The sequence below is a fragment of the Lycorma delicatula genome, chromosome 10 (genome assembly GCF_047948215.1).
Source record: "Lycorma delicatula isolate Av1 chromosome 10, ASM4794821v1, whole genome shotgun sequence".
In the NCBI taxonomy this organism is placed as follows: domain Eukaryota; kingdom Metazoa; phylum Arthropoda; class Insecta; order Hemiptera; family Fulgoridae; genus Lycorma; species Lycorma delicatula.
In genome coordinates, this window is record NC_134464.1 from 11581100 (window position 1) to 11597303 (window position 16204).

The window sequence follows — 16204 nt, forward strand, 5'->3', positions numbered from 1 at the left end:
TAGCCATTACTATCGGCAACATTATAATGAATGTAAGTTGTTACGAAGATGGTAGACCTATATAGATTTATAAGGAACAAAATGTATTCAGTGAGATATTCATTTTTTCTTTTTACGAAATAAAAGTAATTAGTTATATTCTAAAGAAAACATTAATAAGTTATAATCTTTATTAATATCCCGTTGATTTTAATAATAATATTATTTATTAATGCTAGAAAAAAAAGCGAACCTTTAGCCCTCAGGGAAAATATTACCTGATTTATGTTCCATCAGACATGATTTTGTTTCTGCCAACTGTAATAACGTAACGTTTATGAATTTAGCGTTCTAATAACAACAAAATATTTTACAACGAAAAGCTTAAAAATTGTAAACATTTTTAGCAGTTTCTTGAGTTGTGATTTTTTTTTTACCACAGCTCTAACCTCAATATTTTCCTTTTTTACTCCAAAACATAAGTATAATTTTAGATAATTCGTTTGTATAAAGAAGTATAAATCGTTCGAACAAATGAATCGTTCGGGCTCTGCGTGTAACCGCCTGGAGGACCACTGGTCCGCTCTGCGCCAGTAGCAACTAAAATTAAAATCTGATGTAGACACCACATAACTTCCTTGTACGCCTATTAAATTACATCTATATACACAATTTTAAAAGCACATAAAATGTTATTTCACTAATAACTTATGTTTGTTTCTTTATTTTTTTTTATAGTTATTATTGAATTATTTATTTATTGTAAAAATATTTTTACGATCAGCGGTTAATAATTATTAATAAACCAATATATTTAAATTAAAAAAAAGGAAAATGTAAAGAGGAGAAAAAGGAATAAAATGTTGCTAAACAAAATAAGAATAAAAACATTAAAAACATTAAGAGATGATAAATATAAAAAGGAAGAAAGCGTTAACACCAAGGAAAGAATAAAAAGATTAAGAGAGGATGATGAAAGTAAAGGGAGAGAAAATTTGAAAACTAGTAACATATACACAAATTAAGATCAGAAGAATTATATCAAGTCAAAGAGAGATTAAATGATTGGCAACAAAAAACAAATAGACGAAATGATGATCAACTCCGACTTAGGGAGAATATTGTCCGAAAATATCAGACCAGGTCAACTAAAAGATAAGAATTTTTTGCAATTTATTAAACATCGGACATGTATGCCTCAGTGTATATGTTGTTCTTGTGGGGGTCTTATTTTTCAGTCACTCTGTAGTTAACTTTAATGTAGATAAAATTAAATTAGAAAATCCAAAAATAATACGATTCTAAATTATAATTTTCAATTAATATTAAATAAATAGATGTTTCACCAAATCTATTACATATGTAATAATGCCTATTAAATTACATACACACATTCTTATTTTAATCTCAGGAACCACCGTTAGGTATTACTTTAGAGGATGAGATGAATGACAAGTATTGTAGCGTGTGAAAATATATTGCCTGACCCGGATTCGAACCCGGGACCTCCAATGAAAGGCTGAGACGCTAACAATCTCTCCACGTAGGCCGGCTGTACGTAACATTTTATTCACTATAACTAATTTTATTCTTATAACTTCTTCTTTTTCATTTTTCTTCTTTATTGTTGTTATTTGAACTATTTATTGTAACATTTTTTTACAATCACGGGTTCGCAGTTATTAATAAATCAATATATTATTTAAAAAAAAAAAAATTAGGAGATGAAGTCTGATTCAAACCTTTGCGTCCCCCTTTAAGATCCAAATATTTCATTAATTAAATTTTTATTTGGCTATAACTCTGGAACCGATGAAAATAAGTACCACTGATGATATATCGGTGAAAAACACTCAATGAAAGCTTATTATTGCAATTAAGAAAATGTCCAAAATCCATTCGATTGCAATCAAAAGAGGAGGTGCACACTAGACGTTACAACAGTCCTAAATACAAGATTTCAACATGCTACGGCTAATAGTTTTTGAGTTATGCGAGATACATATGCGCATACATATGTAAGTACAGAGATCACTCTGAAACTGGTCAAAATGGATATTCAGGGATAGTCAAAATGGCTATTTCCGTTGAAATTTGAAAACCAAAATTTTTCACGATCACAATACTTCTTTTGCTTAATACAAGGAAGAAAAAAGAGAAAAAAGTTTTCAAAGAAAATTGATACTGAACGTAAAAACTAAAAATACATTTTTTTATTCGAGGCATCCTATTTTAAATAAAATCATTGTAATTTAAAACTAAATCTTTTCCTTATAATTTTATGAGCATGTCATTTAAATTATAAAATATTGTACTGGTGTAGTAAACCTTCATAGTTATGACTTATGATGTATACTAATATTTATATAACGAAATAATAAAGTAAATTTACTCAACAACTTACATTAGATTAAAATCCCTTCTGAATTAATATTTTTTACAGGTAATGAAGAACAGAGAAAGCGATTAGTTGATATTTGATTCATTATTTGTATAATTTGTGTTGTATATAGTAGCAGTAATACAGAATACATTAGTGACTCATTGCGACGACTAAAAAAACAAATAATAATCCTAGAACATACGCTCTGATGGCAAAAAAGTAACCTGAAATACACGTATTCTAACAACATAATATTAATTTCACATTTTTAATGAAGTGACTGACTGGGACGATAATCCAGAATTATATAGTATATTTGATGCAATTTATCTAGTCAAAACCCAGAGATAGCTGAATTCCTTGTTCGTGAAGAGACAAGCACATTTAGTGACATTACATCTCAGGTTCATCAGATAAAAATTAGTGTTGTTAGATACATTAAATAACAAACGGTAATTGGGAGATAGAATCAAAAAATTATTAACATTAAAATTTTCTAGTTAATAACATTATGTTTCAATCTACCTAGCAATACGCATATGGTACGATAAGTGTTAAATCATTGTTCTACCTTGATCCTTACATGTTTAATTATTAATTATATGTTCTGATTAAAATAGAAGGATAGATTTCAAACCCGACCAAGCATAAAGTTTGTGCAGTAATTCAATTATTTTATATGAAAGGAGAATCTACTACCGAAATTGTTTGTTATAGTGAAAAAGTTATACTTTCTAAAATAGTTTTAATTCATGTTGTAATGATGATGAAAAAAAATCATAATCATCATGAGAAGTTTTTAGGTGTGCTGCTGTTACACTTAAAAACCTCTTCAATATGTGTAGATTTCTGATGACTCTACGGTACAAGCCGTTTTGAATCTCTTCACACTACTGAATAATATGCGCACACATTTCCATAAGATTAGCAGGTCTTAACAAGAAAAGTTTTTCATTTAAATATCCCCATAAAAAAAGCCAAATGGATTTAAATCCAGGCTCAAAGGTGGCCATAAGAAACCTCCATTGTGGCTGCTTGGATAGCGATTTGAAATTATGCAATCATCAAAAACTGAATTTAAAAAATCCAACACAACATTAGTGGTGTGAGGGATTACACCATCTGGTAAAAACATTGAGTATCTGCAGGAAAGTCAGTTGCAAGCAGTTTGAATAGAAAATCATTCCTTAACATATCCAAATAGCATTGAGAATTAACTTTATTATCGTAAAACATTGGCTCTATCAATCTGTGACTGGATGAAGCTGCCCAAAAGATTACTTTAGGCCTATTTTGTTATTTTTCATGCAAGATTTGTCGGGCTGCTGTCACCCAAAAGTAGACATTTTGCTTGTTAACAGTCCCATCAATATGAAAATATATCTTGTCTGAAAACCATGTGTTGAACAGAACATCATTTTTCCCTTTCAACCACTGTGCAATTCCAATCTGTTTTTCTTATTAACTTATGTGGAATAATCAATTTGTGCAAAAACAGCTTGAAATCACTATGTAACATTCTTTGTACTGTACAACAAGATATTCCCATTCTTGTGAAGCTTGCTGGTAGCCTTTCGTGGACTACGTTGCATGGCAACTAGAATTTCTTCGATATTTTCCAGAGAATGAACGGGAGCTGCTTTAGGCTGTTTCTCTTCTTTTATACTACCTTCTTCATCAAATTTACAGTATAAATGAAGAATGGTGTTTCTTGCTGGATTCCATCCAGTGTTAAAATGAGCTCAAAATTGTCGCTGCGTCACTGTAATGCTTTTTGATTCAGTATTTAGTGCGCTGTAAATTAGACAAATGACCGTAATCAGCCGTAGCTCAGCAATAACTAATGTGTTGTGGAATCAAAAGTGAATACAAAGACTAGGCGACATGACCGGTATTTCCAAGAAATAGGGACTATGCATGCACAATATGAAACACCAGGAAAAGAATATTTATTTATAATCGACTTTATAAATGTGTCAACTTATCGTGCACCATTCTTTATAATCAGTCTTAGTGACTTACCATTGAATGGCAAAAGATATTCAAAAGAAGAAGAATGACTACTAGTGTGGTCAGTAGATTAAATATGGGAGAACTAATTGATGTATGGGTGGATTTGTTCCCTGCAATGGGTTCTCCACACCCTCTTTCAGAACAATCAAGTATATCCTTCTTTTTAAACTGAAAGAATATATTCTTATCACACAATCTTTCTGATGATGATTAGGTTCAAGTTTTAATATAGTTAAATAAGCAGATGAAAAATTTCTATGAATCAACACAGACTCACTAAATATACACAGATCTAAAGAAACAATGTTGAAAAATAAAGAAATATACATTTAAAAAATGTTATGAATTATTCCAAAATAAAATACTTAAAACAAATTGTATGGTCTTTGTATATTTTACATTCTGAATATCTTATAATCCATAAAATCATTAGATACTCGTATTTATTTAATACATAGTAAAACTTACAGTGTTAGATTAGACAGATAGGTCTTTATTTCTGCTACATATTCAAAAATCTAAGTTAGTTTCTTAAAAACATGTAATTTAGAATTTTATAACTGCAGCCATTACATAAAGAAAGTATGCGCTAACAGGGACAAATTCTGCATGTCGGGTTTTACAGATTTTGATGTTTCATTGATTTTAGTAATTTGGATAAAATTATTTCTATATATAAGGTTTTGATGCCATTTAATTTTGGTATCACATGTCAAAATTTTATTGAAAGGGTAGATAAATTTTTTCATATAAATTAATACTCACTTAGGTAACTAAGATACTTTCTGATTGTGTTTGGTCCTATTTTAACATTCATAAAGAGGTGGGACCTTCATTGTCATTTCCGGATTCAAAGCCACATTCTTGTGCTGATTAGATGACTCCATCACACTAATATATCACTTTGGTTATATATTTGGGAAAATTCATTCAGGAGTGAGCAAAAACCCTAATTTTTTGCTTTTTTCCATCAGTTTCAGTTTTTTTGTTGTTGATATTTTCGATCTGAATAATCAATTTTTTTGAAACATTTATGATGACTTCTGATTAGGTCATTGATGCCATTTAATTAGTAAATAAACTACTTCTCTCCCTTTTCAGAAAAACATGACATCTCAATAGAATAAATACCCGGTTTTAACTTTTTCTGGATTTGCTGAGAAAGTTATACATCTCTTTGTCAGTTTTCTTATACAAGACAAAGTAGAAATTAAATAACAATAATTCCAGATCTGAGAATGATTTTATTTTTAAAAAAATTTCCAAAATTTGATAAGAAGATTTATAATTAATTATTTCAAAAAGTTTTATAAAAGTCTTTTTAAGTCGTATTTCATATGAAGGAATATTTACATTTTATTTGTCAAAACAAGATACGATACAATTACAATTTCATTTAAATTAAATCATATAGAAAAATTTTGTAAATTGTACATTTATAAAGATTTACATAATAGGATAATGTACGAAGAACTAACAGAACGGAATTAAGTATTGAGTAATTGAACTAGTAAGTAGTTAAAAAACGTTAAAAATCTTTAACTAAAAACTTGTTTTTAAGTTAATATATCCTGAAAAAAAATTAAGTAACAGAGAGGAACCCTGCTGGTTTTACCTTACACATACTGGACATAAAAGTGAAACAATAAAAGTGTAAGAGATCAAGGTCAAACATATAATAAGCCTACATTAGAAGAATATATGCAAACAATTAGAGTAGTAGTTTCATCTATCATTATCAGATTAAAGCAATTGATAATGATAAAAAGAAACTCCTTTTTCCATAAAAAAAAAAATTAAACGATCAATAAAATATTAAAAAGAGATTTTTATGACCTTGAGAACATCCATAAAAATAACTTAGCATAATAGGAATTCCTTGGCAGATGTTCCATTATTCATATGTGCTTAATCTCTGTATAAAAACATAAAATACATAATAAGTCAAGTAAATCAGTCCAGTTACATTTTACGCAATATACAACACTTATATATAATTCAGATGTGTTACATTTATAAATAGGAATAAATATATAAAATTAAACTTTAGTTATAGTTTTGTTTCTTTATAAATAAAGATTAATCACTACATTAAATTAGTAAAAAAAAAGAAAAGAAAGATTAATAAAGATTTAAAGGAAAAAAAATTGTTGCAAAAATAAAAAAAATTCACAATGTTAAAAAAAAGTTTGTAGTGACAATAGAAGTGCACAACTTCGTAGTGACATCACTATGACACCTGTGTTTATAATCTGATAAATATCTATGCAATACAATACCTATTGCATCTGTAACTGTATCAATTGCATCACACAAAACTTGCACATGTGTAAAGTACTTGTATTGTTCACATTGTGAAATAACAGTATGTTCTAACAATATATATTTTTTAAAGAAAAAAATTTAAAAATATTTAATTAATTTGCAATTAATCAGGTATATATTTATAGTCTATTTATTCTAGAAGTGAATGTCTAGTCTTAAAATAGGATGTAGATGTAATAGTAACAAATTATTCATCCCAATTTGTGGAAGTATTAGAATACCATAAACTTTAAACTAAGCTGAAGTTTATTTTTATGAGTACCGATGAGCTATCATTTATTATAAATGAACAAGTAATACTACAAGTAATACTGAACAAGTAATACTACGCATATGATACATTGTTCGTATTGATACACTGCTTAGTTTAAACGCATTAGAGATAAATACTTTTTGATTGAAGTACCTGTCGGGTAAAGCTAGGTATCCTAATTTTCATTACAAAAAATACTTTCTAGATAAATTGAAAAATATAATCATCAAAATCAATCCATTTGAATGGAAAAGCTTGAACAGATGAGTATATTAAAAAAAAAAATAAATAATAAAATTCTTCTTTTATTGAAGTCTGTAAAAAACTTCAAGCTTTGTTAAAAATAATGTAGTTATCAAGAGGCAACAAAGAGCACTGAATAACTTCCCTGGTGAAGTCGGGTAAGTTAATATGTTAGTAAAGAATTATGTAAAAAAAAGTTATTCTATCTTTAAGAAAACTTTTAAGATGTGAGTGGTGACTGTATTTCCCTCACACCCCACCACTTTTATCGGTAGTAACCAGAATTAAATTGTATCAATGAGCCATATTCAGAAGTCATACAAAATTTAATAAATATCGGTTTATCTTGGTTAAAGATATCAAGAAAAATGATAACTGATGAAAAAAAAATACAGCTTATTATCGCCTAACCATGAATGAAATTGCCAAATATAAATATATATATATATATATATATATATATAATGGTAATAAAATGATCTAATTAATACAATATGACTTTTTAGTCCAGAAACAACAAAAAAAGGTTTTTTCATCTTCTCCCCCTTTATGAAGGGCTCAAACAGGACCTAATATCATCATAAAGTATTTTAGTTACTTGAAGGGTATTAAATTATGTGAAAACTTTACTTATCGTTTTAGTAAAATTTTGAAATATAGGACCCATATGGTCTTACCTTACAGCCTCTTAGATCAACTGTAACCAAAACAGAATGGCATCAGTGCCCTGTCTACAGAAATCAACATGTCAAGTTTATTTCAAATTGATCGAATGTATATTATTTCTGCTACAATGAATAAGCTAATGATTATGTGAGTCAAATCACTTCTGAAAACAGTCATTTCTAGCATCCCATATTCTGGCTAACTAAGGAAAATGAAGAGTAAAACAGTCTTGTTATCTTCTTTACTCCACTGAATATTACTGCATATCAAGATCCCAAGTTTGCCAAAATACACAATATATTTTGCAATATAAGTGGTCATCTTTATTCTGTTCACTACAGTGACTGGCTTTAAATCATTACTTTCAAAAAAATCAAAATCTGATTAGTACCTATCTCTTCTACTTTAGATGCTTTAATGTATGACATCTATAAAAATACTGGAATAGATTATGTAAAACTACGAATTAATCTATTCCTTTCTTTTGTGAAACGATAGATAATTACATAATCCATATTCAAGGAAATTATATCAGAAAGTAATGAATAAACAATTTTTTTAATATTATATACACAATATTTATTATTATGATTAGAAAATTCATAAAAATTCTACTTAAAAGAGTAAAAATACAACTTGCTTCTATGTACAAGAAAATTAATAAAACCTTAAATAATAAAATTTTATTTTTAAAATAAAAATAATGAATAAATAATACCGGAAATACCTTTAAATTTGAATTTATAAAATTTTAAACATTAAAAAATTTAAAAAAATGTCTATATCCTTTAGAATAAAACAAGTGAAATAGAAAGTCCAGAGTCCAAATATTAATTTTACTGTGTAATTTTTACTGTAAGAATAGACATATATAAATATATATTTATTCATATCAAAATTATAATAATGTACATTTATTTTATTCTACGTTATTGGTATTCACAGAATATAACACATTTATTATAATTTTTAAATAAATGTATTTACATTTATTAATTTCATATAATTTAACTTAATGATGTATAATATTTTATAAGGTAACAATTAGATCACTTATCAATATATTTTTTGATTACTAATTCTTTGATTAGTACAATTATTATAAAAATACTTCTTAATACCTATCATAAATTTAAAGATATCGATATAGATAAAGTTACATAACATATGTCATTAATATAGATAATATTTTATATTATAGAAAATAAAAATAAAAATATATATTTTTTGTTGTTGAGATCTATTTTATTAAAAAAAAAGTTATTTGAAAAAAAAACTTAAATAAACCTTATCGATCAGCATGACAAATGTAATAAAACATTTTTTTGAAAAAAACAAACTTTACCACCCACTTTCTAAACATTCATGTATAATTATGGTTCCAGTAGATTTTTTTATAGCTTTTCTGAAGGTCCTTCGTTATTAATATTGCTAGTGGAGTATTATGTAGGAGCTACAAAATAATTCTAAAAAAGATCATCTGGAAGTATAGTTCCATGTATTTTCTAATTAAATTAGTTTTAAATTTTTTTTATCACCCTCATTAAGTAACTTCATAAAAAATATAGTATATAAAAGAATAAGAATTGATCATTGAAGTATGAAGTGCCTTGAATGGAAATTCTATAAATTCAAATAAATTATTTGTTTACTGCTTTAGCAGACATAAAACTGAATTGTTTAATCCAAGGTTTTTCATTTATTTTGTATTAAAAAAAAATTTCATCACATTTGTTTGATATTATCTGCTAAAGAGTAAGACAATAAATCTTCGGTGGTAATAATAATAGACACTGTAGCTGGATCAGTTAGTGCAGTGATATATTCTCACATCAACTAGGATAAATTATCTCCCTTTAATAAATTTCTTAAACAGAATTTATAAAAGAAAAATTATATATTGGGGGTATTTAATGCATATCACATCTCTTTTTTATTAATTTTGATGTAAATATGTAAATACAAAACATCCTGATCTAATTTTTAAATTAAAATTGAACATTCGTGAGGAGGTTTAGAGGGTGCATTTCTATAACTACAGCTTCCTGGAACAATGATGAAAAAACACTGGGATAAATATCTTTTAGAAAAAAATTATTTTTTATATTTTCAAAATTTTTAATGATACAATGGTTAGTTATTTTTACTATAAAATGGCAAAGTAAATATAGTTCTTTCACTTCATGCATGAAACTGTCATCTGTATAATTTATTATTTTATGTAAAATACTGTTAGGTATTTTCAGAATTTAACCCGCTGGGTTAGTCTAATGATTAAACTTGTCATCGCAAAATCAGCTGATTTTTGAAGTTCATCTCTGAAGAACTTCATTTTTGAAGTTTTGAAGTTCATCTCTGGGTTCTAAGGTTTGAACCCTTGTAAAAGCAGTTGCTTTTATATGGACTTGAATGCTAATCTATAAATACCCGGTGTTCTCTGATAGTTGGGTTTCAATTAACCACACATCACAGTAGTGGTCGAACACGAGTCTGTTCCAGAACACATGTTTACCAGTACATTTACACTTACATTGCACTACATCTGCAGCTATGTCAGGCCTGACATGCTGGCAGCAGTAACTTTTTATTCTGTTTAGCCTCTGGAACCACTGTAAGGTATTACTTTAGAGAATAAATGAGGATAACATGTACGAGTGTATATGAAGTGAAGTCCTGTACAGTCTCAGGTCGACCATTCCTGAGGTGGATAGTTAATTCAAACTCAACGACCAAAGAACAACACTAACCACGATCTTGTATTCAAATTTGTATAAAAGTAACCGTCTTTACTAGGATTTGAACCTTATAACTCTCGACTTCGAAATCAGTTGATTTGCGATGATGAATTCACCACTAGACCAAGTAGGTAGCAGTAACTGCATTTGACTACACACACACACACATACCCACACTCCCCACATAGACCCCCAGATCCAGCAGTAACTGGAAAACTGGTTGGAGAAATATTTATATTTCAGAATCTATGGACAGCATCATCTCAGGAAAATAATCTACTAATAAATTATTTCCTGTTTTTCCAAAAATTTATTTTCTCAATACAAGTAATAATTTTCATGGAGTATAAGTAGTTTTATTTTATTTATAAAGTAACTTTGCTATTATTTATCTTCTACAAAATTATAGATTACGAGGAAAACAAATACTAATGTAAATAATAGGGATGAAATTTAGCTAGGCAACTTCTAATTATAATCTGTAAAATCATTTTTGAAGGAGTAACTTTTAAATAGTTGAACTACATATTTCTTCTTTAAAACAAAATAAAATTATGATTGCTTCACTGATTATCTCCATCCATAGATCTCATCATCCTTGAGGCTGGTGTGAATCTTATACTAGGAACAGCTACATTCTAAAAAAAAGGCTATCAGAACCAGTCTCTTCAAGCTGATCTAAAATTTGCCAGCTTACATATATCTTACATACTTACATCAAGTTACATTCATCAATACATGTGTGTAGTAAAATCATTAGATGTGAACTTATAAAATTTTAATAAAATAATAAGTTTATTAATCAGAAAAGCTATCATATTGCTGATCACCACTGGTTATCCATTAAGTTTTTATTCTGCTGGCTTTTTTGGTTGAACCTTTACTAGTATTCTGATAGGTATACTGCTGCATTTCTGGCTGGTCAATTTCCTACTGATTAATATAGAAAGTTTCATTAAGATACACACATATACAAACAGTTTCAGCCTTGATTCAATTCCAGGGGCAAGGAGGCAAGTTCTTTTTCATTCCCTTAATTTTTCTTTATTTTATCTGACAGCTACTAATTTAAAACTTCAAATTAAAATTCCAATTACCAACATACTGGTTGAGTTTTTTCTATTAAAAAAAATGTATGTACATAATTTATTCTTATGTACATATAAAAGTAATGGAATACAAAAAAAAGATCTTATAACCTTTCACAATCTGAGAAATTAGAATATTTAAAACTATATAAAATGTATAGAAAACTATGTCAAATGGAGAAAAAATATGTAACCATAATATTTATTATTAATTAATTATATGTTTGATTGGTACATACAATTTTAGACATTACTAATTAATTACTAAAATAATGTTTTTAAACATTTCTTCCCTTGTAAAATTCTATTAAAATCTATTTCACTGCCATCCTGTTACAATCTAATACTTCTCAAAAATTTTGCAGAGTCCTGGAGATTGAAGAGTATGAAGTAGTGACAAACAGGCGAGCAATGGCCAATGTCATGTTTAATAAACCAAATCTCATAAATCATCAAAATGCAGTTTTATGTGTGCTGTGACTAATGGACACAATATTTAATGCTTTAATGCTACTAAACGTTTAAAAAATCAGAGTAAAGAATTGCTTGATTTTAATTCTAAAATATCTAGAAAAAAAATTAAGCAAACATATTTCTTTAAGAATTCAGTCTTAATTTATCTTTTTTTTATTTAAAAAAAAAGAAAATTAAATATACTTACTTTAACAATAATTGTCGATTTATTTTCTCCAACAACTGGAGTAGTTCTTCTGACTATTGTCTTGATTTAGAATGTAATATGAAATTTAGATCATTTTCATAAATAGGTTTAAATTTTGGTTTATCACCGGTAGTGATGACTTTAACAGCAATCACCTTCTTTCCCTTCTGTGGAGATGAGGATGAAGTGATTCCAGATCCAATGCTTGGGCGGGTGAGGGTATTCTTGATCCGAAAGGAAGGATGTCCAGGGATTGCACATGTGCCCTCACTGCTACCCCGGACGGAATCCCTAAAAAATTCTTCTCACTAGGTGAAAATTTATGATCTCGTGTGAATGAATGATTATCATTTTGATTGTTGTTGTTGTTATTATGATTATGATTGTTATTGTTATTATTATTATTATTATTATTAACATTTTCCCTATTTTTTTCATAGATATGATCTCTAAAAATTGTTGGATATTCCCTATCTCGATCTCTACCAGTAGGAAATTCCCTTTCACGATCTCGGCCGGAAGAATACTCTCTTTCTCTATCCCTAACTGAAGGAAATTCACGATCTCTATCTCTACCAACAGGGAAATTTTGATTCGTTTTACCTTTTTTAAACTGATTACCAAAATCATAATTATTTATATTTGAATCACCGCCTAATGGTAAAAGGGCAAAAGGTGTACGTAAGAAATCATCTTCTAATGTTAAATAACTTGGTGCGATCGGTGAGTTCGATCCACCACCTGGTGGTTTTTTAACTATTGATGGATCGTCCTCAGGGAATGCCGATAATGGTGGTAAAAAGTCATCAAATGTATCTTTAAGAAGGGATGGTGGTGGAGTTGAAGACGGTATCGGAGTAGGCGGTGGGGTAGGACTAGGTGTTGGCAGTTCTGTTGATGTTGACTGAGGTGGGCTGTATTGTGGATTACCGTTACCGGCCGATGCAAACTCATACAAAGGAGTATTCAGAAAATCATCAGGTCTTTCACTAACAACTTCTTCTTGTTGTTTCTCAGGTTCTTGTAAATTTGGTTCAGGTTTACCAAATAATGCTTCGTCTAAATTAGCCGATGCAGGTAAAGGACGTGTTGTTTCTTTAGGTACACTTGTCGGATTAGCTGTTTCTATATCGGGTGGAGTGTACGGGAATGCTCCTCCACCTCCGGTTGGTCCGCTTGGAGCAATACCTTTGTTACCTCCTATTACTTTATATCCTATATTTGGTCCTGCTATATACTGAACAGTCCTTTGAACACCTTTATCATCCAGATATGTATAAGAACCACGAACATTTCCGGCAGCATCACTTACTTCAGTTCTTCTTTGATCAGGACCGGTTGCAGTAAACCTGTAATAAAATTACTTAAGTTAATGAGATAAATACAAAATAAAGAAGTTTACAAATTTTTTTAATACGAAAATATTTGGCAGAAGTAATGTTAACTATCAAACTGATTTCTTGTAATTATTTAATTACTCTAATAAAAACTAACTTGTCAGTCGTAAAATACTTTAGTATTTTACACTTTGATGACTATTTTATAACTTTTGTAAGTTCATACTCAAACTGGATGATATAATCTAACTTATATACTATCTATTTCCTTTTTGAGATATTTGCCATTATGGACAACATATCATCATATTAGATTTTGATCTTCTTTTCAGACATTTTATAAGGTAAGCACAAGCTGAAAATGTATCAGTCACTAGGTTGCCTAAGGGTAAGGAAATAAAAAGATAAAAGAAATAATACTTCTGATCAGATGGTTTATTACTTTGACCAGGACAAACAGGTTTGGTAGTAAAGAGCCGTTTACTAAGATCAAAGCATGAAGAGATATTGATGGTTTTACATAATGCTAAAAATATAAAGCAATCTTGTACATATCGACCCTCAAACAAACTAAAGAGGCCTACAAACCTGGAAATTTACCTAAACTTTTACCAAACTACAAATTAAAAAAAAATCCCTGCCGGCATGCCGGAATGTTGAGATAGATTTCACCGGTGCTAAATAGGGGATAAAAAAGATTTCCACTTTAAAGTTAAGAAAAACTTCACATTTACTCAATACGACAACGGTTGCATGTGAAAAAAAGTTTCACATGTTTAGCATATGACAAGCCCCATCTTACAATTTCAGCAACATTTTGGCCATTCCTTGCCGTAAGGGTTGGTCATATCAAAAATCATTTCAGACAAAGTTTTAGGTAATGTTTAGAGGACTAATGACCACTTTAAACTATTTTGAAGCTGTGCCCATTAAGGGAGGTATGATTTTTTGTCTTTGTAACCCATTTTTCCACCTCCTGGGCTAATGGTTGGTGATATCAAAAAACTTTACTTAGATAAGTTTTAGGCCTCAACGAATTTGATATTTAACTTAATAAGAAAGTTATAGTGATATTTTGTTTTTTCGAAAAAGACCCTCCATTTCTACCCTGATTGTCCGATTTTGACCCTTAACAAACTCGACTGAGATTTTGGGAAGAGTTATTTTTAAGGAACAATTTGAAACTGATAGACACAAAATTATGGCAGTTATCGTGTTCACAAGAAAGTGAAATATGTTTATATATATATATATATATATATATATGTAAACATTTGAGCTGACGGTGGTTTTGGGGTCTGAGGGATGTGAAATGCAAAGATATGTCAAAATTTTCTGGAAGTCGAATCATTGTACCCATTACAATAGGTAGCTTTCTTATGAAATCAGTAATGTAGTTCATGTAGTCTTTTTATTCTTTATCTGTTCTTCTGCACCTACTTTCACTTTTTTCTCATTACATGTTTTTTGCTTACCTCTACTGTTGAGGTTAATCCCACTCTTTCTGACGGTAACATTTTTAATCCCTTTCCTTTATGTTTTCCCAACACTCTTTTTAAGTAAATGATTTCTAAGTCCGTTAATCTGTTTATTTCTTTCAGTCTGTATTTCAGTTTCATATAGAAGCATTGTAGATACTGTGATTGATTGATTGAGTGAGGTGCTATCAGAATTATCTTAGCTACTTAAGAGGCATTAAATTATGTGAAAAAATTTATCTACTTAAATGCATATCTTGCTACTATCTCGACTAATGTGACCTAAATTTTATGACATTAATTTTGTGACCAAAATTTTTATTAGTATAACAATAATATGAAAAAAAAAAAATTAAAAATTTTTCAAACCTATATGATCCATCTGTACCACGTTGAATGGAAGTTTTCCCTCGCAATGGCCCAGTTTGTTTATTAGCAGGAGGTCCTCTATAAAAAAGACCAGTGTATGGAGTTGAATCAGGGTATAATGTTTTTACATGGAATCCAGTTCTAGGTCCGGCTTCATATTGAACATTATGCCTTTCTCCGACATCATCAACGTAAGTATAAGAACCGGTAACTTCAGCTTTAGAATCTTGTACTTCCTTTTTTGTAAACGTTGGTGTTTGAAATGAATATTCAAAACTAGGATCTTCATTTGGATCGTGATACCCGTCATATGTTGGCATATAATTTGGTGAATCGGGCGATACAGGTGGAGTATATGGTATTCTAACTTGTGATAAATCCATTTTTCTTGCTATCGTATCACCTCTTGCACGAAAACCTCTTTGTCCTGCCGTATATGTTGTTTGTATTAATCTGTTTGTACCAGGCTCTCTTTGACCGAACCTGAAATCATAAAATTAAAAAATCAGTTATGAAAATCATTATTTAAAGTTATCATAACATGTGCAATAATACAATTAAATTCACTCTCAGATTATTGCTATCATGTCATCATGTCAACAGAAATAGAATGAAGTGAATAAATAATTCCTTTTTCTTTAATAAATATCTGTAAAACAATTAATATTCTCATA

General features: G+C 29.1%; 1 protein-coding gene across 1 annotated transcript; it reads right to left on the reverse strand.

Moving 5' to 3' along the window:
* Positions 1 to 12420: 12420 nt before the first annotated feature.
* Positions 12421 to 15998, reverse strand: LOC142331200 (uncharacterized). The gene is made up of 2 exons (XM_075376936.1): positions 15531 to 15998; positions 12421 to 13695 (listed from the first exon to the last, which is right to left on the reverse strand). Exons 1-2 carry the CDS (start codon positions 15911 to 15913, stop codon positions 12498 to 12500), a joined length of 1581 nt encoding a protein of 526 aa, XP_075233051.1. The 5' UTR covers positions 15914 to 15998; the 3' UTR covers positions 12421 to 12497.
* Positions 15999 to 16204: the final 206 nt, after the last annotated feature.

Bases quoted from the DNA above. Each gene is read 5' to 3' on its own strand.
- LOC142331200 (XM_075376936.1), bottom strand. From the start codon at position 15,913: ATGGATTTATCACAAGTTAGAATACCATATACTCCACCTGTATCGCCC. The intron at 13,696-15,530 runs GTTTGAAAAATT...ATTTTATTACAG, and splicing joins GGTACAGATGGATCATATAG to GTTTACTGCAACCGGTCCTG.